Consider the following 24,911-nt stretch of genomic DNA (forward strand, 5'->3'; position numbering starts at 1 on the left):
TCACTTATGATGGAGCATGATAATGTGAAAAAAAAAATTATACATGTATGTGTGACTAGGTCACCTTGCTGTACAGCAGAAAACTGACAGAACACTGTAAATCAGCTATAATGGAAAAAATAAAAATTATTAAAAAAATTTTTAAAAAGGAAATTTCTGAAGATGGGCGGTGGTGATGATTGCACAACATTGTGAATGTACTTAATCCCACTGAATTGTACACAATATAAATTTCATGAAATACATTTTATCATATTTTTTTATTTTTTTAAAGGTTTTGGGAGCATTTTGCTCAATATGGGATTTAAAAAAAAAAAAGATAAAAAGGGTGTAGCTTAGTGGTTTGCTATGTTTTAGGGGAACATAAATCAAAGAAATAATGCTCCAAGATTATGATTAGAAAAAGGAATAATCACAACCCAACTTTGCTTCACATCAAAGAGCTTTTAATGGTGTTTATCCCCCAGAACCCTAATAGGGGTGGTCTCACACATGCCCTAGGATTGCCTTCAAGCCAAGCCAGGTCTCTTCCGCTATGGGTAAGATCTGATTGGCCGGCAGGAGGAAGTCATATTGACCTGCTTCTCTCAGCTCAAAGGCAAATGAGTATTTGATGCCAGAGTCATAGGACCAGTCAATGCTTCCTCCACTAGCTTGGTCTGAAGGTCAAATGAGAATAAAGTCCGGTTATGTTATTCCCACTGGCCTCTCACAATTACGTAACCTCTATAGTAAGTTCCACCACAATCAAAAGTAAGTCAGGTCCCTATCTGCATAAGGATAGCTTAGTGAGGGCCATACATATGAAAAAATAAAAGATTAGTTGAGGGAGTTCCTGTCGTGGCGCAGTGGTTAATGAATCCGACTAGGAACCATGAGGTTGCGGGTTTGGTCCCTGCCCTTGCTCAGTGGGTTAATGATCCGGCGTTGCCGTGAGCTGTGGTGTAGGTCGCAGCCGAGGCTCGGATCCCGCGTTGCTATGGCTATGGCGTAGGCTGGCAGCTACAGCTCCAATTAGACCCCTGGCCTGGGAACCTCCCATATGCCACGGGAGCGGCCCAAGAAATGGCAAAAAGACAAAAAATAAATAAAATTTATAAATAAATAAATAAATAAATAAAAGATTAGTTGAAAAGCAAAAGGTGTTATACACATGGACACTGTACTTAGCCTTCCTTTGGTGTTCTTAGGAGCCTGTGGCTTCATCCACCTATTTAGAATCCTGCCTGCTCTCCTAACTGGCATCTCCTGCCCCTTAGGGAGGCCACACCACTACCTTCTTTAGTTAAGTGCTAGGTATAGACATTGTTTTCTCTTTGTGAGAGAGGAGGGATTACAAACAGAGGAAGAGATTTGGTCCCTGCCCTCAAAGGACTTTCAGCATAAGGGTGGAGCAGGCTTTGTTGCCCAGCACCTGTATGTGATGGGTTAAACCAATAGAGTAATATACACCTGTGTAATGTGTGGCAGCTGCTGTGACAGATAATAAAGGAAGGTGGCATTAGCCCACAAAGTCTCATAGTAAGCATGACTCAGAAGAGCTGAGCAATGGACCAGCTCTGAAGGCCCTCCTGCAGAGGGCAGGTAGAGGTCAAATGGAGGAAATAATGGCTGGGGCAGAGATGGAGGAAATCACACAGTTCCTAAGGATGTGCTGGGCAAAGAGAAGACTGGGGGCCTAAACCAGGGAAAAGAAGGACTAGTGGTTAATATTAGGAATTAACACTATGAACTCTCATGTCTGTCTTTGCCTTCACCCACAGCAGCTGTGATATCACCTGGTAAATAACAAACACCAAATTGTTGCTGACTTGAAATGAATCTTCCTGGATACCAAAATTATTTGGTTGTGGCCACACAACACAGATGATCCCACTAAAAGGTCCCTAGTGGACCAAATAATTGGCTTCAGATTGAATCCTCACTGCAAATCATTAGCTGGGTGACCTACAGCAGTCACTAATCTGGGTCCACAAATGCTTCATCCATCAAATAGGGATAACAGCACTACTTATTTCATAGGGCAGTGAGAATTAAATGGGATAATGTTTATGATTCCATACTTGTTGAGTGCTTATTAAATGTGTTAGACATTGTGCTAATTTGGTTCATTTAATCCCCACCTGGGTCATGAGATAGGTATTAGCATTATTCACCTTTTACAGATAAGGAAACTGAGGTTCAGAGAGATTAAGTGAAGAAGCTGGGATAACATGTGGAATAGGCATTCAATAAATGTCAGCTGTGATTATAATCATCATTATCAATAAATGACTAGAATTCCATCAAAAAATTGAAGCACTTGCAGGATCAGAAGTATCTAGAGGAGAGCAATTCACCAGAAAACTAACAAGCAATATTTATATAGTGCCTTGGAGTTAGTGAACTCTTTTAGTCTATCTTCAGAGCATCTCGACAACTCATTTCACAAATGAAGAACTAAAGGGAAGACAAGTGCCCTGCCCAAGGTTACTTAGTTCCAAAGTGACAAAACAATAACTCAAACTCAGACCTCTCTCCCCAAGGTCTGTTTTTTTCCCCTACACCTCTCTGAGAAACAAGTCAAGTAACAACTTCTCCTGAACCAAACACCTGCTGTGTGTTCCTCACAGCCCTTTCCAGATGAGAAACTGTCCAGGAAATGTCTCACCCATCAGAGGTCCAGCCACCTCTCGGGTGGAGTAAAGCAGGTATTTAGCCCAGAGCTACATACCAATCTGGGGCAGGAAGCAAAAAGTACTTAATTGGGAATAGTTCTAAGAGGCAGTCCTTGTCCAACCTGTAAAAAGGCCAGGATCAAGGAAAACAGAGTATGGAGTTCCCGCCGTGGAGCAGCGGAAATGAATTTGACTAGGACCATGAGGTTGCAGGTTCGATCCCTGGCCTCGCTCAGTGTGTTAAGGATTTGGCATTGCCATGAGCTGTGGTGTAGGTCACAGACACAGCTCAGATCTGGTGTTGCTATGGCTGTGGTGTAGGCCAGCGGCAACAGCTCTAATTAGACCCCTAGCCTGGGAACATCCATGTGGCATGGGTGTGGCCCTAAAAAGACAGAAAAGACAAAGACAAAAAAAAAAAGAAAGGATAACAGAGTAGGCTCAGGACAGAGATGCGGCCAGAACTTGCTTGACCATTAATGGTATTAGACAGCACTATACTTGTCTGACATTTGCTTATTATCCACACCTTCAACATCTGCGACTTTACCCAGAAAAACACACTAAATGTCAGCTTTTCAAGGTCTACTTTACTTGTAAACACTTCAGATAAGGAAGGTGGAAAACTGGATTCCTTGTAAAAAAAAAGTGTCAGAGACCCCAAGTACACGTCTTAGGGCAACTGAAGCCATTCTGCTGATATTCTAAACTCCAGCCTCCACGCAGAGTCCGCCAACCAGAGAAAACACGCATTCCTCAGTTTCAAGTGGCTATCACAGCCTTCCACACCACTGCTACCACTCAGAAGGCCCTCTGTGGAGTTCCCATTGTGGCTCAGGGGGTTAACAGCCTAACTAGTATCCATGAGGTTGCAGGTTCGATCCCTGGCCTCACTCAGTGGGTTAAGGATCTGGTGTTGCCATGAGCTGTGGTGTAGGTCATAGATGCGGCTTGGATCTGGCATTGCTGTGCCTCTGGCATAGGCCAGTGGCTACAGCTCCAATTAGACCCCTAGTCTGGGAATCTCCACATGCCGCAGGTGTGGCCCTTGAAAAAAAAAAAAAAAAAAAGATATGTAGCAAGAGCTCCAAAGCTGCACATTACATTTGGCTAGGGGTCACCTAAAAGAAAAAGGAGTTTGTGCCAATATGTTCACAGTAGTACTAGTCAGCAAAAAGTTGAAACAATTCAAAGGCGCAACAACTGGGACATAGCAATAGAAAATAATAACAAATACCTAGGGTGGAAATACATAAAACTATATAGGAAATGATGTTAAATGAAAAAAGCTGGACACAAAATAGAACACAAACATTGAATACAACTAGATAAATACGTGTATGAGTTCATCAACAAAACATTAACGAAACTGAAACTGATAATAAAGTATGATTATTTATTAGATTTTTTTTCTATAACCTTTTGTTGGTTTGTTTTTGTTGTTGTTTTTAGGGCCGCACCCTCAGCACATGGAGGTTCCCAGGCTGGGGTCAAATCGGAGCTACAGCTGCCAGCCTATGGTACAGCCACAGCAACGCCAGATCCGAGCCATGACTGCAACCTACACCACAGCTCACGGCAAGTCCAGATCCTTAACCCACTGAGCAAGGTCAGGGATTGAACCCACATCCTCATGGATACTACTTGGGTTCATTAACTGCTGAGCCACGAAGGGAACTCCATCTAGGAAGTTTTTAAAATGCATCATAATAGCACAAAGAGAAAGAGAGAAGGGAAACCACAATTTGGAGGAAAAAAAAAAAAAAAAGAAACTTTCATGATCTGAAATACTACCAGATCAGTAGTTTTGGGATTTCCATTAAGTGTTCTAGATACTAGACATTACTAGATATTACTCCTCTGCTCTCCAAGACTCCATTTAAAAAACCATGACTAGTGGTGGAGTTCCTGTCATGGCTCAGTGGTTAATGAATCCGACTAGGAACCATGAGGTTGCGGGTTCGGTCCCTGCCCTTGCTCAGTGGGTTAATGATCCGGCGTTGCCGTGAGCTGTGGTGTAGGTCGCAGCCGAGGCTCGGATCCCGCGTTGCTATGGCTATGGCGTAGGCTGGCGGCTACAGCTCCAATTAGACCCCTAGCCTGGGAACCTCCACATGCCAAGGGAGCGGCCCTCGAAAAGGCAAAAAGACAAAAAAAAAAAAAAAACCATGACTAGTAAGTACACACTCTCCCAGATTCCCACTGCCATCCTCCTACAGACAGAGCTATGTCGGTGCCCCCACGTATCTGCTGACTCTCGCCTCTTGTTCAGGATCGATCTGCCCACCTCTGCTTATCCTTTTCCTGTCCTCTTCTCCCTCTGTCTGGAATAGCACTGCCTTGGTCATTTTTTCTCTCTCCTGTATCTTTCTCTTCCGCCTCACTATTGATCCATTTCTCACAGTCAGTAAACAAATCTTTTGGAGTTCCCTGGTGGCTCAACAGGTAAGGACCCAGTGTTGTCACTACTGTGGCACAGGTTCAATCCCTGGCCCAGGTACTTCCACATGCCATAAACAGGGGGAAAAAAAAAAAAAAAAAAAACCTCTTATCACAAAACATGACCCTCCCTCCATTCCTCCCTCTCCTTCCCGTATCATCCAGGCTCCCCTAAAGAGGAATCCACTCACCGGGCCTCCCCTTTCTCCCACCCCATATGCTCCTCCAGTTAACCTCACTCCTCTGAAACTGCTCTGCTTAAGGCAACCATAGCTAGTGATGAAAATCCAATGGTAAATGTTCTGTCCTTGTCACATTTGACCTTTTTGTGAACTTTTTGTCGTTAACCACTGCCTTCTTCCCAACAACTTTCCTTCCCTGCTTTCTGAAATGCGAGCTTTTCAGCCTCTCTGCCCAGCCCTACTGTGTGTCCTCCCTTCTGGCTAACTCTTTCTGCTGTCTAACATCTTGCTCCCCTCCTCCACTCAAGGGTTTTCCCACTTCAAATGATCTCCTTACTCTCCTATTCCAACCATCCCCTCTATGACAACTGCCCCAAAATCTCTCTCCCTCTGCAACATCCCAGAGCCATGAGCCCAAAGCCTACAGGACATCTCCACTTAAAAACACCACCGTTATCTCACCCTCAATATGTCCAGAGCTGAACTCACTGTATTTCCAACTCACCCTTTCTGCACCTTCCTGGTTGTCTCCCTCAGTTAATGGCACCTTTCAACGACCATCAGTAAGAAACTCCCCACTTCTGGTAAAGGACAAAACTCTTTTGATTTAACCTCCTAAATGTCTCCCCGCTTCCATCCTCGCTGGCACTGCTGTGGGGTAGGCTATCATCTCTCCTCTGAATTCTTCCACTCGCCTTGTGGGATGTTCTTACTTCTAGCCTGTCATCACCGCATCTACACAATGCCTCAATGTGCTCACTGCCCTGCTGAAAACTCTCCCAACGGCTTCCAGAATCCTTAGGATTAAAACCTAGATTCTTTAACATGACACACAAAACCCTGAACTCCCCCGCTACTCTTATTACCACTTGCATTCCTCCTTGTAGTTCACAGAGCCCACCCTGCAGTTTCATACATCTGAGCTTTTGCATGTGTCTTTATTGAGCCAGAATGCCCCATTCCTCTTCCGTTTCTCTAGCCTTTAAAATCCTGCTGCCCGTTGTGACTCAGTGAGTTAAGAATCCAATATAGTGTCCATGAGGACACGGATTTGATCCCTGGCTTCACTCAGTGGGTTAAGGATCTGGCATTGCCGCAAGCTGTAGTACAGGCTGCAGATGTGGCCTGGATCTAATGTGGCTGAGCATAGGCCAGTAGCTGTAGTTCCAATTCGACCCCTAGCCCAGGAACTTCCATATGCAGCAAGTGTGGCCATAAAAAGGAAAAAAAAAATCCTTCCCTATTCCTAGATGAAATCAAATCCCAACTTCTAATACTTTCGTACCATATATAGCCTACTATTACACATATATACTGAAGTTAATTTGTCTTCCCTTTCACCTCCCATATTAAACAGTGAGTCCTCTGTACATTCATTATGCTTCCAGAACTTGGAGACATATATATAATCATATACAGTGATAAGTACATAGTATATGCTCAATAAAAGTGTGCTGAACACAGTGGGTGCCTACAACAGGCATTTGTTTCCAAAGGATCCACAGGCATAGGAGCTACTAAGGAACTCCTGGGCATTCAACTGTGGGGTCCTAATTCTGTGGCTTTGTCCATAAGGAAGTGAGGGACTAAGAGTCTACATTAGGATTTCCCACAGAACGGTGGTCATTCTTTTTCTTATCCCAAGTTGCTGTGGAAGAGAGGAGCCTCAGCAAATCTGACAGCAGGGTCCCCAGCTTTATTCCTGCCATTGTCATTATCCCTGACTTGGCCTCCTCTTTGTCTTCCTAAATTTGCGTGGACACATGGCTGCAACAGAGTCTATTTACTGAAACCTCTGGGTCATTCTATTCCCACACACAGTTTACTTAAAGTATGAGCCTCTCTTAACCAAGAAATGGATTGTTAATACAAGTGTCATCGCTTAGGACCAAGTCTTGATAAAGGCCCGTTTTCAGGCAAAGAGATTCCACCTGAGAGTGAGTTGTAAAGATCAGGAGAGCAGAGAGCACACAGCTCAAATATTTAAGAAGTCCTTTGTTCTACATACCACTAGTAAGTACCTCATGGGGAAGATGTAATCTCACTGAGGAAAATTGGGTAAGGCTGGCTTCCGTGCATTTTTAAGGTCTATCCATTTCACATCAGGACATTTAAAGGCTTTGACCCAAAATCACATGGTGCCTGCTATCTGAGTGGGTCATTTGTAAAAACATATTAGATACTTAGAGATGACTGAGCAGATAGGTCCCACTTTGTACTTGGTGCCGTGCAGGCTTGTCAGAGATTGGGCAGCCTTCTGGGCCACTTTATTCTTGAGCAAGAGAACCAAGGAAAGGAGGATGGATGGTGCGTGTTTCTTGGAAGAACAGAGCCAAAGAGCAGAGTACAGAATGGGACAGTCTGATGAACTGCTTTCTGGTTAATTAAGCACAATGCCCTTTTTATTACAAACATTTTCATTGAGAAGCAAGCACAAGTTCAATTCTGGTGACCGAAAATACAAAATGAAGACCCTCATTGTTTATTGAACATCCAGGTATTTGCAGTAAATGCACCAGGGTCATTCTGCCACCAGCTCTCCTTGTTCAGGAGGGTGGGTGGAAATGAGGCACTAAAGAGAATGTGTACTGACCCAAGGACGTACCCAGGAAGTTGAGTTTGTTCTTTTTTAAACCAGATCCCCACATTGGCTTTTTTCCCTATGATTGTCTCTTTTTACAAAAAGTAGAGCTCAGCAAAATATTTTCCATTATTTGAGGGTTCCAATTTGACTGATTGAGGCTTTACTGTCCTTGCTAGGGATAAATGTAAGGTCCTGAACTTGGGTCCAGGAAAACAACCGTACAATTACCAGATGGGGAAACCTGGCTCGGCAGAATCCTCAGAGAGCCTGGGGGTTTCAGTTGTCACTGAGCCCAGCATGAGTCAATGGCATGACACCACTGCCAAAAAACTAATGTGACCCTCAACTGCATAAGCAGACGTGCACAGTCTGGATGAGGGCAGTTGTGGTTACGCTCTGCACTGTGCTTGTGAACCCACACGTTTTACATTTACTTCTGGGAGCCACTCTTGAAGAACACAGACAAACCAAAGCATGGTGGGAAAATAGCAGCCAGAAGAGTAAGGAAGTCGGGGCCATATTCTGAGTGCTTGAAGGGATGGGGGTATTTAGCAGGGATAAGGAAAAACCTAAGAGAAGCAGATGACTCATCTTCAAGTAATCAATGAATTTGTTTCTCTAAAGGAAATAAACTTGCTGGAGCAAGATGATAAACCAGGGCTGGTATGTGAAAACTGAAAGAAGAAGGTTTGAGCTCTCTATAATCAAGAATGCAGGAGTTCCCGTCATGGCGCAGTGGTTAACGAATCCGACTAGGAACCATGAGGTTTCGGGTTCGGTCCCTGCCCTTGCTCAGTGGGTTAACGATCCGGCGTTGCCGTGAGCTGTGGTGTAGGTTGCAGACGTGGCTCAGATCCCACATTGCTGTGGCTCTGGTGTAGGCCGGTGGCTACAGCTCCAACTGGACCCCTAGCCTGGGAACCTCCATATGCCACAGGAGTGGCCCAAGAAATAGCAAAAAGACAAAAAAAAAAAAAAAAAAAAAAAAAAAAGAATGCAAACAATCAAATCTGCCCCGACTTTGAATAGGCTCCCTTGGAGGCAAGGAGCTATTCACTGGATGACTATCTGGCAGAGAGTTAAGCACCAGGTTTGGATAATTTAAGCTTATCTCGATCTACTGAAGGTACCTTTGACATTCAACCCTGACATTCTTTTTTTCCCTGATTCAACCCTGAATGGTAATATTCACCATCAAAACCCTGAAAACCACCTAACAGGGGCTAAAATGCAACTGATGAGATGAAAGATACACCTAAATTTGGAATATTCTATTTCTGCTAGCTGCTGACAACAGTCTACTTAACAGTAAATTGACAAAAATTCCCATCCCAGGGCTTATCTTTAACATATGTGTTTCAAAAACCAAGCCTAAAAGCCAAATTGGAAATACATGCACATTCTCTTCAGCTGGGATAGCTCTTGCTCAATTTTAAGCAGCCCCCCAAAGATGTCACCATCTGACTTAAGGCTGCCACCAGTTTGCTCATTCTTGAAACAGGAAAGATGACAGGGGATATCAAATGATACCTTAAGAAAGTGAGTGTTTTACACCCAACATACACCAGTGCAGCATGACGACAGATCACAGAGCCAAAGACACCAGGAAGGTATGAGGCAAAGACCCTGGGAGGCAGCATTGCTCAGCACAGAGCAACTGACAACAGATCCAAAAGCCCCAGCTCCAAATCCAAGTGGTTATTTTCTAAGCAACAGAAAACATATCTTGGTAATTTGTGGTCAAATCAGGCTCCTACTCATCTAGATTAAGGCAACAATGATTTCATGAATTCTATTTCCCAAGAAAACTTAATTTAGGAAAATCCATAACCAGTCTTTCAAACCTTTGCCTGTGTCACAATCTTCTCAGTGGTTAAATATGCTATGTGTCATTCCTCTTTGTAACCTATCACTAGAACACCTCCACCTCAATACCTATCTTTACGGCTGAAAGTCACCTGTCCACACCATGGATGCTTGTGTCTGAGCTGAAATGAAGTTTCAGAAACTTACCAGCTCATCAAATGTATACCGCCCTATCACATGTATACCCATAGGGGAACAACAGTAGCTGGGAATAGCTGTGGAAGGTAATGAAGGCCTTAAAATTTCCATGACTCTTGATAAAGTCCACTACGGATTTCACTTCAACTTCAGAGTTGGCACCGGGTCCATGATATGAATAGGAACAAGGGTTGCTGCTGGCTCCAGGTCCCAATGGAATGCAGAAGAAACCTATTAGGAACAGTGAGCTTTAAGGAGACAACATATACAGGCAGTTACCATGCTTCACTCAGTCCTCCTGTGGAAACCAGAGCATGATTGTCACTGTATTAGATTGAAGTGCTACCTAAAGACACAATCAGGAGATCTAACACAAGAGATTCTGAACATATATCTCTTCTCGAAAAACATAGTGTTCCCAGAGTTCCCACTGTGGTGCAGTGGATTAAGAATCTAACTGCAGCAGCTCAGGTCACTGCAGAGGCACGAGTTCAATCCCTGGCCCAGGAACTTCCATATGCCTTGGGTGCAGCCTTTAAAAAAAAAAAAGTTCCTCTCTATGGCAGAAGGAGTTATCACATTAGATCATCTCCTCTCTGTGGGAGCTGTTGGAAGAAAAGTTAGATTTAATATTATAGATGGAATTCCCGAATTGGGTAGGAGTTAAGCAAGCTGATTTTCTGGGATTTCTTCCAATTCTTAGAGCCCAAGAGTAGAAGATTCTATGTGTCTGTACTTCTAAGTCACAAAGCTACAAATGCAAGGAGCCTCTGATACCCCTTCTGTGGTAAAGAAGTCACAGAAGAAAGAAAGCCACCTTTGGCCTTCATTTTCTCAGCTACTGGAGTTAATCATGACACTCAAGTGGGCACACTGTGGTCTGGCCAGGGCTCTGAGTGCTAGAGGAACTCTGAAGGGACAGGTAGAGTTAGGACTCTGCAGGGTCTCTAAATGATATCAACAAAGTACATATACAACCTGTCACCTCATTTTAAGATTATTTAATAACAACAAGATTCTAGGAAAAATCTGGCTTTGAATTGCTAGACATTGTTCAATATTTTGGATCCGAGGCTTCTGATTTTTCTTCTTTCCTGTGTACACACAAACACATACACATACTATTGTAAAAGCAATGAATGAAGTTGCCACGCATCCACAACCTGTCACAGTTCGTTAGTGTGTCCTTTCTTGGTTCAATGATTCTCATTAATTCGTTTGTCTTACAAATATTTAGTGATTACCTTCTATGTGCCAGACAACTGTGCTAGCTAGGTGTTAGGAATACTACAGTGAAAAAGACAGTTTCTAACCTCACTGTTATCACACCTAATAAGGGAAAACCAAACAAAATTCAATTCTGTGATTAGAGAAACAAAAGAGGTTTCAACCAGTGCCTGAAAGCATAAAGGATCCTCCCAAACAGCCTGGCACTGGACTCCCAAAAATTAGAGCTGCAGGTCAACAAAGGCAGAGCAGGAAGTGAGTATTTTCTTTCTGAATCTATCTTGAAAATCAATTTCTTGATCTTATTTATACTTCATTTTAGTTTTCTTTCTCGAAGCATCCATAGATGATGTAATGTTTCTCCTCTGACTAGATCCCAACCCCCTCTAGTGGTTGGTTCAGGGCTTCCTGAGGCCTCCCTCCTCAGTGCAGTCTTGCTCTGGAAGCTGAGAAGCTGAGCCTGGATACAGCTTGTGGGAAAACCAAGATGTGAGACAAAATATATTAAATGCCCCTCAGAGCTCAGTGACAGCTCTGGGCACCTATGAAGGGAATTCAGTCTAAGTGTTTTTCAAATAGGTTTTTAAATGGCTTCAATCCTGAATGGGCTTAGTAGGCTGATAACACTGCAGAGCCACACTGGTTGACCAGACAACGTCCGAGGGTCGCTGGGGACACATCCCTGTGCTCACCTCCAAAACCTGCATCCCAGTTCCGGCTAGGATCAACACCAATACAGAGGCTGCCAGGTACCTTGGACTGGGTCTTCTGCCAATACAATTCTTTAAAATGGAACAGAAAGAGAATATGGGGGAAGGAAAGAAAAAAAAAAAAAAAAAAAAAAAAGATGGTCATTCAGTCCACTAGGAAGGACCCTTTAGAATTCTGTTAATCTCCTTTGCTCCCTCCCAGAAAGGCCCCTTTGGAATTGCACTGATTTCCTTGCCCGCAGAGGTGATCAAGCGTCCTCACACAGGAGCTTGGAGCTTCTCCACCGTCTCACTGAGGCGAGAAGTAAATAATCCCCCATCCTCCTCAAATGGATACCCGCCAAACTATGTTCCATAGAAACCCAGTCCTGTTAAATGTTAACCGTCACAAACAAAATTTTAAAAACACAAAAACGTGTGAAGAGTGTAAGGGTTCTGTAATAGAATATTTTGGGGAAATATAGGGTAAAATTGGCTAATTTACTTTGTAACTTCTAAAGGTTTTTTCAGTGCTTTAATATTTTTTATGAAGCGCCAAGAGAGGGGTATAGTAGGTGATATTTCCCAAACTTGACTGTGGAACCCTTTATTCACAGGGTATCTCATGAGATGAGTACTAGTGTTTGTACGAGTTCCTTTTGATCACACGTTGAAAAACGCTACTGTAGTCGGCTCTCCACAAAAATAAACTTGAAGCTCTGATTCATTTTTAAATATATGTGTGGTCACAGTTGCCGTAATAGTGTAGCGTAATGAGATTTTAAAAGGAGAGAAAAAAAAAAAAAAAAAAAAAAAAAACCTCTCTCTTTTTTGTGATATTACCGAGGATTTCTTCTACAGATTTTAAGTAAAATGCCAGATGCATTGTACTGCCTACCTAAATCCTACAGCAATCTAATTGTCAGCAGGTAACATCCGCCTCCTCTTTTCTATCAATCCTACCACAAAAACGCAGAGATAATTGGAACAAATCTCCTAGGTGACTCACGGTGAACAGTGAACTCTAACAGCCCAGCCTAACAATTGAAATGGGCTCTGACCGAGGCAATTTGGAAAGATACCGTGTGTTGGAAAAAGAAATGATTATAAACACCACTCTATGCCTCCATTCAGGGCCACTACTGAGAGATTAGGCATTCCGTTTAGGGTAAATCAAGAACACAAAGACCACTTTATTTTGTTTTGAAGTTCCTACACATCTCCTTAGATTTTTGTGGAAGAGCAAAGTCCAGGCTTACTTGGGTTTGAGAGAACACAGAGCCATCAGGGTTGGTGACTGGCAGCAGGAAGATATCCATCACATCCAAAATCAAAGTTATGGACGGATCATTTCCATAATCAGAGGCAATCTGAGCAGAGACAACAACATGTATGTCAGTTTCACACTCCCCTTTCACCAGGAAACACGGAAGAGATATTAAGGCAATGTGTTTTTTCCAAACATGCACAAGATATCATGTCTGGTCCAAGACTACGGCCCAATCTCCTGTTAATGAGTTTAATATGCCAGTGTCGATACTTTAATTTCCAGTCAGAATAATTCACTTACATTAAGTAAAAATGAATATCATTTACTCTTTCTCTCTCAAAAGCAGAACTTTTCCTATTAATTTTGGTGATGCATTTTGCAATGGTGGGCAACGGTGTATGTGGCTTATTAGGGATATGAACCGAATAAGTATTTTCAGTTTCCTTAATCACCACACAAGCTATAGTTTCCCAAAAGTACTCCAGACCAACATCAGATTACTTAAATATGCAGAGACTTTTCTAAAGATCCAGAGAACCGGTTAAATTCCATTTGGGGAATTACATTTCTACTTATGATCAATTGCAGCAGAGTTGAAGTTTCTGCCGGATTAAAATTTATTCATTTCCTGTGCTCAGCCATCCTAAGGCATTATTATTCAACTGTTAAATATCCATTTCATAATACCCTAAAGGTAACCGCATTTTAATTGAAGGGAAAAATCTATCAGCCAGTATGCACGTGGTTGCACATGCTTGAATGATCTGATGTGGATTGATTTCCTTTGCTCATGAATTAACATTCTGATTTATAGCATGTCATTTTTGAATTACTTAAGAAATACCAGCCTAGGTCACACCCAGCGTGGTATCTTGACTCTAATTCCAATGAACATGTTGGAAGGGAGATATTGCTACACCTTAACTTCAAAATCAGATATGGAAAATTTTCAGAAGCACCCCAGAACCCTTAACAAGTTCCACTTTGGATCTGCAGGTCAAAGTAAACTATTCTAATACCTGTTTATATTTATATCTTGAAGCCCTTTTGTGATTTTATAGATTTCTAGTACATCATGCTACAGCTCTCAGAGCTCCAGGCAGCAAAGCAATTTTTCCCTAGTCCATTCTCATGCTGAAATCTGACTCCTGGGGTCCTTACTTGCCACCCTCTCAATCTCTTCTAACTCTTACTATCTTTTAACAGAGCTCACAATGGCCAGCAGGGTAGGGGGTTGGAGGGGGTGTATGCTAGGGTACTTGGTGGGGCAAGACCAAAAAAGGCTTTGAATGGGTCTGTTTCCTGCCTGTGTGACAGGGCTTGGGAATGAGAGCATCAACCATTAGGACCACAGAGACTGTTGTCAAGTTAGGTGGGGCCTGACCCCAGAAAGACAAATCAGGAAATTCCAGGCAAAACGACCTTATTTGAGATCCACAGCGCAGTAGCTTGTGTAACCCACTCACGGGCATGGATCGCAGCATCTAGCCAGATGGCCGGCTTGTCTCCTCCGGTGCTGAACTGCAAAACAAGAGTGGAAATGCAAACCGTTCCACCACCGAGGACCCCTTGTTGGTTCCTCTTTTTGTACTAGATATAGGGGAGAGGGAGAAGGTGTAGCCACTGGTGCTGTTGATTAACTCTTCTCATTTAAAGGTTTTTTGGGGTTTTTTTGGTCCCCTTCTTTTAATGGGAACTTAAATGCACTTACATGAGAGGCATCCTTTGATGTTTGTAAAAAAAACATTGTGGATAATGCGATGACATGAAAATATGTTCATCACATGTAAATTTTTAAAAACAGATTACAGAATAGTATGACGGCATTTTTATTTTTTAAAAGGCTAGCTTGTGTTGTGTGTGTGTGTGCGCGTGCGCGCATACACCCACACAGGAGAAAAAGGGAAAGGTGATGAAAAAAGAAAAAAGAAGGAGAAATAGATATACAACAGAATGTTAATAGCTATCATCCTGTAGTTGTAGAGTTGGTAAAACAGGGATTTTTTTCATTTTTTTGCAATGATTGTGTTATTTTTGTAATAAAAATTCTTGTGATAACCTATTGAGTCCTTTATAAAATCAGGATGGCAGGCTTTGGGGGTGCTTTCCAGAGTTTAAATTTTATGATCTAAGTGACTTAGTTTTATTTGGAACAGCAGCTTTGCCAATTGGATCAGTAAATGAGGAGGAAAAGATTATTTTTGCACCATCAACTTCTATCTTTGTGCAGCACTCTAAACATCACAGATAAGGTAAATGAGAAATGCAAATCCTTGCTAAAAATTACTTTTCACACGTTTTGACAGTTTTAAAGTGTTTTGTTCTTTTTCCTTCAAAGAGCTTCAAAATAAAAAGTGGTGAACTTTGGAAAACAACATTCTCAACCACAAACCACCAAACCACCTGGGAAAAGGAAAGGCCAGGAAAATCCAAGCAGGAGGAGAATTTGGGGTTTCCTGACCCAGTTGTATAAGAAATAGGGGAAAGGAAATAAAAAGAAAAGAAGGTAGTAAATATGAGCACATGTGCCACGGTGTCACAATGTAGGCACACCACTCCTCGCAAGCCTGCTTTGAGGGAACTGCTCTGGAGAAATCCATCTGTCCCAGTGAGTCCGCTGGCGCTCAGCCATAACATTTCCAAATTTAGCAAAGAGTTGTGACATTATCTTTTTTTTTTTCCCTTAAACTCTTTCTAGGAAATCTGAGGAAATAATTTTCACTCTTTCTCAAAGCAAGGTTTAAAAAGCTTGAAATTATCAGCGCTAAGACTGCTGTCAGAGGTTACAGGTTGGAGTAAAACCATAACCTTTACAAACTAGCACCTTAAAAAAAAAAAAAGCCTGCGTTTCTGAGCATTCGCCTTTGCCGATTAGTTGGCCTTCATCCTGCAAATCTCGAGAACTCATGGTTTTAAATGCGGCTCCAGCAAATACTTGGAGCATTTCTTTAAGGAAAAAAAGAAAAAAGGAAAAAAAAAAAAAACCCTGCCTTTTAAAGGGGGAAAAGAGGAAAGAAAAGAGGAAAAGAAAGAAAAACAAAGCACATAACTCCTACCTTGATTAATTACAGAATACCCCATCCCCCGCTCACCCTGGGGCCCACACCACCTCCCCTTCCTCTGTTCCTATTGGCGAAAATTCCTCTGTTTCCCTGTGAGCAAATCTATCAAGATGAGAGCCTTAATTCACTCCCGCAGACCTGCGTCAGCTTGCGCAGTTAAGAGAAAAAGCAAAAGAAAGGGGGCTGGGGGTTTTGGGGTGGGGGCGGATACTCAAAACCAGCAAGGACCGGTTGGGGTGGGGGGAGGGAGGAACAGCTCCGCAGGCAGAGCCGGGACAAACCGCCCGCTTGGGAGGAGCGGAATTCTAGAAGCGTCTAGAGGAAAAATCACCACTGCACCTGTGTACCTTGAACACATTTATGGACCAGTTTTCAAAAGCATAGCCAATGTTCACTTTGCTCTCTAGACCAGGGTGGTCCGTAATTAGGTTATTCATTTCTTGGAAAATCTGAAATGTTTAAGATGAAATAGACATTTGCAAATAAATAATCTGATGCATCCGTTAGTGACTTTTCTCTCTCCTCCATTTCCATCCCCTTGGGGATGGAGAGGACAGCGTGGCAAATGCTGTGGGACTGGGGATGCTGGAATTAGAGCTTTTAAGAGATGATCACTGGGCATCTGCAGGGGCTGGAAAAGGGGAAGCCATTTTGCTACAGCAGAGCTGGTTCTTTCCAGTTTTATGCTTCACACAAAATGGCACTGCTCTGGTTTGCCCGTGGTTTGCCTCAGCCCAGTCCTGAGGTGGAACTTCCCCAGCCAGAAAGCTTCCTGCATTCACTAGCAGAGGAACACAAATTGTAGTGGCACCAAAAAAAGAAAAAAAAAAAAGTGGATTTAGAGGCAGGCGCTGCAAAACAGCTGTGCTGGTTCAGGCTGGGACAATGCAGTGCTGCCTCAGGCACTTCTGCCACCAGCTATTCCGGCTCCTATTTTCAGGGCTGATTGCAATTCTCTGCAGCTGGGGCACCCAAGCTGTGCCCACTGCTGGGGTGGAGACACGTCTGGGCGTGTGTGGAGAATGACCAGCATGAAAAGTGCTCCTCCAGCTGTTGTCAGCCTTGCTCTCCGTGGGACACAGACAGCAATTTGTGAAGCCAGGCAAAGCAGAGAGAGCATCTTGTTTCCTTCACTTCCTTTTTCTCCCTGACTCTCTGTACTGGTCCAGAATCCCTAATTTGAAACCTTTAGGGGCCATACATAGCTCAAATTTTTAAAAAAAAAAATTTTTTTCTTCTTTTTTGCAAATTTAGGAAGGTAGGAAGATACATTGTATTTTACACATGTGGCAGTGCTCCTAATTGAAGCATGTTAATATTTCTGGCAGTGAAACAAATGAGTAGCAAGTAAATTCTGGTCAGATTTTGCCCCTAAATGAGTTTAGGTCAGAGCAAGGTTTGCCACCAAATTTTGTTTTCAGAGTTCTTTGCACTTTAGAATTGCCGATTTGGGTAATCAGTACCTACTAAATATCTCCTCTCTGGCTCTTTCCACTCCTCCATCTCTCCCCTTAATTTTCCAAGCCCCATCTCCTTAGCCCCTCCCCTCCAATCTCCCCTCCAAATCAGTGCATGTAGACCACTGTGGGTCCCAAGAAAACTTCTGTGTCACAAAGAGGCAAGCACAGCACTATCCTGGTGACCCAGGAGAAGGAAGGGGGCATTCTTTACACCAAAACTGGGGAAAGACAGCAGAGAGACTGCATAAGACTTTAGTGCCATGACATCTAGGAGCATTTGCCAGGTTGGGAGACAACCCCCCCCCCTTGGCTGGAAGTAAGAGGTTATCAGGGTGTTCCCTGATTCCATCATCAATGGCAGCCATGAAGCACAGCTCTCAAATGGCTTTACGGGTGGCGCAGGTAAGAAATCAGCAAGGGGGGCCTTGAGAGGAGCGAGGGAGAGGCTGTTTTGTGCTCACTTAACCCCTCCTGGACAGTTCCAAATAATGGGGTGGCTGCTGGATGGGAAGATGGACTTTAGATCCTGCCTTAAGGCAGTGGCACAGATATTGGTTGTGAAATCCTAGGAGAACTTGGAAAAGTTTGGAAATAATATGACAGTAATTTCCACTAAATCAGCAAGTGGAAGTATAGGCCTTGGAATCAGAGGAGAGTATGGCCCATTTCTCTGATGTTCATTTTGAAACACCTACCTCTTCCAAGATAAGATAAGCCTCAAAGTTGAAGTTACCATTCCATTCTCTGATTAACATTTCTTCATACTCCTTGTCCAGCAGAACCTAGGATAAATCAATCATCCATGTGATTAGTTTATGGCCATGCATTTGAATCTGCAATCATGAAGGAAATGGTGACATTCACGTGTCCAGTCCCAAGCATTCTTCTTCTTGTCCCAAAGACTTTGGGGTCATACCTTTCACTTATTCTGCAGCACCCTGAAAGGAGATGGGGCATTAGTGGGACTCTAATCTAGCCGGATGCTGCAAATATAGGATGACAGTCAGTCCTGTGGTTGTCTTATGGCTCATTCTCCCTCTCTGAGAACCCAGGGTCTGAGGTAACCTCCAATTAAAAACTAAGTGAATAGTATCTTAGTTTTACCCACTTTTACTAACACCCTTCAGTTTGTACTTTTATTCATGTCAGATACTCTCTTTGCCCTTTCCATTACATTTTTTTATCACCGTATCCCTTTTGTGCCAAATGCCGAAAAAGAGGGACAAGCCCTCCTACCCACTCTGCAGGGAAGCCCAAACCGTAGGAAGGCCATAGTGGCACCCACAGATCCCTTCCCTGGCAGAGGGTACCCAAAGGTAAAAGAGGGTGAACCTTTTTTGTATATGGACCAGAAAGCCTCTGAACAGGGGGCTGTGGGATAATTACCTGAACATCTTCAATCATGATGGAATAAACAATTCCCTGGGACTCTAAGAAACCTTTGACTGCTTGGATGCTGACAAAGGGAACTTGGACATGGGTTGTCTCTCCTGGGATGGTGGTGATTTCCAGAAATCAAGCTGAAAGGGGTGAAAGGCCAAGGCATCGCTGGGTCATTCCAGGAAAATAGACATGGACAGATGTCAAGAAATCAGTTCCTATCTACTTTACGGCAAGCCTTCAAGACTAGAATCACTGTGGAATCATTATGATATTGCAAAAAGGGTTTTTCAATATCCAAGCATCAGCATATGTGTTATATTGTTTTTTCCCATATGGTTAGGTATTAACACTGGCAGAAGATAAAGATTATTTAAAACTATGGCAGTTTTTTTTTTAAACAACTGACATTCAAGTGATCCAATTCATTTCATAACAAGAATATTAATACTCTAAATTATTTAGGAGGAAAATAATGCATTAAAGGTGTTCAACAATTTTTCAAAATAACTTTCATATTCAACTTTGCTTGTCATTCTTACAAAACACATGTGAGATAGAAGAATGGTGTATTTATCCTCTCTATATTGAGAAAGTGAGACACAGGGAAGTAGGTGACTTGCCCGATTTCACATAATTGGGCCTACAGCCTAGATTTTCTGAGGTCCAGCTCCATGAGTTAGCAATCCACACATCTCATCAGAGAAGACAAGGCACAATGCAAAGTAAGAGACCTCAATCGTCATGTCTAACAGGGGAGTATCTACTCTGGAAAACAGAAGCCTGAAGATGTTCTTCAGCCTCCAGTTCCACCAGACTTTTTATTTGTTCTTCATTCCCTGGTATAATCTCAAGAACTTGGTCTGTAAAGAATATTAACCACAGACATGACCTTGAAAACAAAACGTAGACACTGTTTCCTGCTGCCTTCTGCTCCTATTAGTTTTTACATATAAGAGGTTAATGCAGCAGTCAATAATCTCTTTGACAACTGAGAAACTAATAAATAGTGTACTGACCCACATCCCCCAGAATGAGCAGTTAATAGAACGGCTTTACTTCCCCTAAGGAAATGTTATCTAAGTAATAATTAAAAGCTGTAACTAATTCTAGCAGGAAGTTTGCAGTAAAGTTACCTTTCCTTTAGTTAATGATTATTTATCAAACAACACCTGCTGCTCATAAAGCATTGGCTTTTAAAACTTGTCTGTTCCTGCTTTCCAGAACTAAAAAAAAAGTAGAATAATTAATTTGGTGCTTATAAGTGTTCAAAGAATTAAATTTACATCTGGGTAGACCTAAGGTGTTTTTGTTGTTAACTAAAGTGTATCAGAGTTCCATCTCTAAATCCCATTCATGTGGCCCAAATTTGTGATATGGCTAAAGACAATAAATCATGGTGGGTGTGTGTGTGAAAGAGAGAGACACACAATGAGGAATAAAGGATATCAAGGACAGACACCTTGGCAGCAAAGAGAAGTTGTAAAATAAGCAAATACACATTCTTAGAAAAAAGTTGAGTGGTAGAGCTAGATTCTTGCAGCCCTTCCTTGATGGCAACGGTTTTTCCTCTCTCCCCTTCTCTGAGTAGGCTGACTTCCCTAGTCACTGCCCTGCCCGTATGTGCAGTGGAGAAGGAACTGGTACAAAGAGCCATAATAAAGGACCAGAATCCCGATCATCTGAAACAAAGTACCACACAATTTTCAGTGAACTCCTGCAGAATACACAAGTGAGCTCTTCAAGGCTCTCCTGCCTCCCAGTATCCACCGGCCACAGATGGTCTGAAAATTCTTCCATTTGAGTCTCATTCCTTTTGGTTAATGCACAGACTCCCAGGAGTCCTCCTTTAAAATGAGAAGGCACTGGGAAAAGTAATACAGCGGGCTAATATTTCCTGGTGTGTGTTCTAAGGCGTAGTAGCCCTTTGGGTTGTTCAGCATAAAAAAAAAAATAAGAGGTGGGGCGAGTTCAATGATCAAAAAAAAAAAAGTAAAAAAAGAGAGCTGCAGCCACATAGATATCTCCTCTTATAGATTTACAGTGCACATTAATTTAGTGAACATTCCTAGAAATTCTGTAATTTGTTTAACCCTCTGATTCCCAAATTTATTTTGGGAATGTCCACTTTTTGGGGGTCCAAATTTATTTGGCCACTTCATTAGTTCCCTGGGACACTCTTCAAGAAATGCTGCCTAAAGCTCTGTAGAATTTTGAAACCAAAGTACTTTGGAGCAAAGATGGATCCATGAGGGTTGGATTTGGGCTGAAGTCTGCAGCCCTTGTCCTCCCACTTCATGAACTCCCACTGCCTGGACGCTAGATCTGAAGATGACGAGGACCTGGGCTGACATGGAGGATGAAGCCCAGAAAGCTAGGGAGGAGGGTGGGGGAATAACCCATCACCTGCTGAGATGACACTGAGACAAATGACCAAACAGCTTTATTTTCACACATGTCTCTCTGGATCATCAGCAGGAAAATGATTAAGAACAAAGAGAAATAGGATGCAGTTTTCACTTTTGCTTTCCTTCTTTAAATGTCATTCAGCTCTCTTTTTTTTTTTTTTTTTTTTTTTGTCTTTTGTCTTTGTTGTTGTTGTTATTGTTGCTATTTCTTGGGCCGCTCCCGCGGCATATGGAGGTTCCCAGGCTAGGGGTTGAATCGGAGCTGTAGCTGCCGGCCTACGCCAGAGCCACAGCAACTCGGGATCCGAGCCGCGTCTGCGACCTACACCACAGCTCACGGCAACGCCGGATCGTAACCCACTGAGCAAGGGCAGGGATCGAACCCGCAACCTCATGGTTCCTAGTCGGATTCGTTAACCACTGTGCCACGACGGGAACTCCAGCTCTCTTTTTTTTAAAGTCACTCATTCCTATTATTTCCTCTATCCCCTCTCTGAATCTAAAAGAACTCTGAAAATGCCACTTACACTCACTATTCTGCAACAATCCAGTGAGAGACTCTGTAAATCAGATGTGGAAAATTCAAGCAGACACCAGTAAGCACAACTTACCCCACAAATGGTTCTCAACAGTAGATGTGCCCCAAAAGGGCACCAAAAAAGCAGGATTAATCTCATCGTCAAGGGTCTTCTAAGAGTTCAAAATTCAGTGTCACTCCTGAACTTGATTTATAGGGACCATGGCTGAGCAGATCTTTTGGCAGTCAAAGAACACAAGTCAATTACCACATGGTAAAATTCCCACCTGCACATCAAATTCTCAAGGTTGTAGACACCCACCTGTGTGATATCACCAATCCATACATTTTCCATTCCTATAATGAGACAACAAACTTTGATGGAAAGAAAACAAAATTGCTAGAGCATATCAAGGGCAATCGTGCATATATGATTTAGAACACAAAGTGCCACTAACTCTGACCAGTGATAGAAACCAGATTAATAGACCTAGAGGTTAAAGTCCTTTCTGGGTCTCTGACAGAAAAAGGGCACAGCATTTATAGTAATTACTCAGGCATCCTGTCTATCACATTCCATTAGTTGGCTCATTTGTTTATTTTTATAATGTTTACCCTAAAACACTGCAATCACTTAGTCCACATCTGCTGAATCTCCCTGTAGATATGGCTGTTCCAGTCCTCACTCAATATTAAAACAAAACAGAAGGCCTTTTAATATTCAATTTTGAACTCTTTCTAAAGTGATCCATCTGCATTTGTACTAAATTGATGTCCCTGTTTCTGTGCTTTTTCCTAAAATGAAAATGTCTTTCTAATTATGATAATGAAATTGCTTGTTATAGAAAGTTTGGATTAAAAGGAAGTGTTTTATTTAATCACCAATAATTCCTCCACTCAAAGAAAGTCATGTGGTATATATCTTTCCAAACTTCTATGTTTTAGAGCTTTTTCTTAAACAAAGATTAGACAATAACATATATTCTGATTTTTAGGCAAAAATTTTTTTAAATAAGTGTGATTTTTCCTTGTCTGGAAACACAGATCTACATTAATCTGACTTGTTCTTCACTGCAAAAGGAGAAAATAGAAAATACACCATTCTGTTTTTAGGAATCATACTTCATTGTATTTTAGTCATTCACATACATTATATTCAGCCTAGCAAGTATCAACCAACAGACACAAGGAAATTTTCATCTGTCCTTTGTGTGTTAAATTCTTTATATGCACACATTTTAAATCCCTAGGTTAGAATCTGAAGTACCTGAAGAAAGGTATACATATGATGTTTCTGGTTTTTTTCATTCTTTTGGGTATTGGGAAGGAGAAACCAAAAGGCAGAGGTCATAATGCATCCTCATGTCCCCAGCACCTATCAAGTAGACAGTAGTCACTGAAATTAATTTAACTTAGAGAATCAATAAAATCTTCTTGGAAAAGATGGAGCCTGAACTGAGTCTTAGGGTAGGTATGGTTTGCTGAGAAGAGTATGGATTTCTGGAGGTAAGAAACTATGAGAAAGGTAGAGAACTCGGGGTGGGGGTTTAACGGTACATTATAGGAATTTATCTCCCCTACAATACACTTTCAAAAGGAAATTTTTACTAAGAGATACTACCCAATGAGTTGAGTTCACCATAAGTGTTAGGAACGTGATAGCTCTCTTTTCTCCCTGAAAAAGATAGTGGGAATGAGCCTAGAGCCACAGTAGGGATCCAACTGAAGCTTGGATCTCTTGAGAAGTGACTTGTACAAAGCCCTGGGGTGATCCCTCATTCCTGAGCCTCAGGCATTCTAAAAAAGAAGGAAGACCCAGAGATGATTCCTGAGATGAAGAAAATAAACATTTCCTGGAATGGATGAAAATAGTAATTTTAGGAGTTCTCCTCATGGCACAGTGGAAATAATCCAACTAGGAACCATGAGGTTACAGATTTGATCCCTGGCCTCACTCAGTGGGTTAAGGATCTGGCTTTGCCATGAGCTGTGGTGTAGGTTCCAGACATGGCTCGGATCTGATGTTGCTACGGCTGTGGCATAGGCTGGCAGCTGTAGCTCCAATTAGACCCCTAGCCTGGGAACCTCCATATGCTGCAGGTGTGACCCTAAAAAGAAAAAAAAAAGAAAAAGAAATTGGAGGAGGAGAAAGCACAAGCCTTAGTAGGAGGCTGTGGGGAAAACTCCAGAAATCACTATTGCTTCTGTTACTGACAATATTAACAGATCCTTACCAGAATAGAGTATTCATCTTTTCTATTGCCTCATCTTTTTAAAAGATGGGTTGAAATCATTTATTTTTTATTTATTTTTGCTTTTTAGGGCCGCACTCACGGCATACGGAAGTTCCCAGGCTAGGGGTTGAACTGGAGCCACAGCTACGGTCTACGCCACAGCCACAGCAACGCCAGATCTGAGCGGCGTCTATGACCTACACCACAGCTCACAGCAATGCCAGATCCTTAATGCACTGAGCGAGGCCAGGGATCAAACCCTCATGCTCATGGATCCCAGCTGGGATAGTTAACCGCTGAGCCACAAAGGGAACTTCCAGGTTTTTTTAGATAGATATATTGAGATATATATGGATACAATAAAGTGCATATATTTTAAATATGCCATTTGAAAAGTTTTGATACATGTATACACCCCAGGAAACCATCACCACAATCCACACATCTCGAATATATCCATCAACCCCCATAAGATCTGTTTTTGAGAATCACTGAGAAACTCTCCAGATGGAGAGAGATCATTGAAGCTCCCTTGTTTTGCAGATGAGGAAATGAGACCCCAGGGTGAGAAGTGACTTGTACAAAGCCCTGGGGTGATCAGGGGGAGAGCAGGCATCCTCAGACCCAGGGGTCACAACTCAGGCACTCTGGGCTATCCATTCATCCAAGGTATTTCCACTCAGCTCTAGGAAAAGGCCATTTTAGACCAAACACCGCTTTATCAGCCTATCCCTGGGGAAGCTGCAATTCAGAAAGAGAAAGATGATAGCTCTCTGTAGAAAAGTGCTCTCACCGCAT

At 42.4% G+C, this 24,911-nt stretch overlaps 1 protein-coding gene across 1 annotated transcript; it reads right to left on the reverse strand.

Annotated features, from left to right (window-relative positions):
* On the reverse strand, positions 472-24,911 carry CPA2 (carboxypeptidase A2). Its single transcript, XM_021078736.1, is given in 14 exon segments — positions 472-659; positions 7,451-7,550; positions 9,895-10,097; positions 11,786-11,875; positions 13,038-13,152; positions 14,475-14,573; positions 16,462-16,563; positions 18,270-18,356; positions 18,961-19,073; positions 19,076-19,094; positions 19,738-19,817; positions 21,957-22,023; positions 22,025-22,052; positions 24,907-24,911. Coding segments are annotated over 14 exon segments (1,296 nt in total).

Source organism: Sus scrofa, chromosome 18 (assembly GCF_000003025.6).
Source record: "Sus scrofa isolate TJ Tabasco breed Duroc chromosome 18, Sscrofa11.1, whole genome shotgun sequence".
Taxonomy (NCBI): Eukaryota; Metazoa; Chordata; class Mammalia; order Artiodactyla; family Suidae; genus Sus; species Sus scrofa.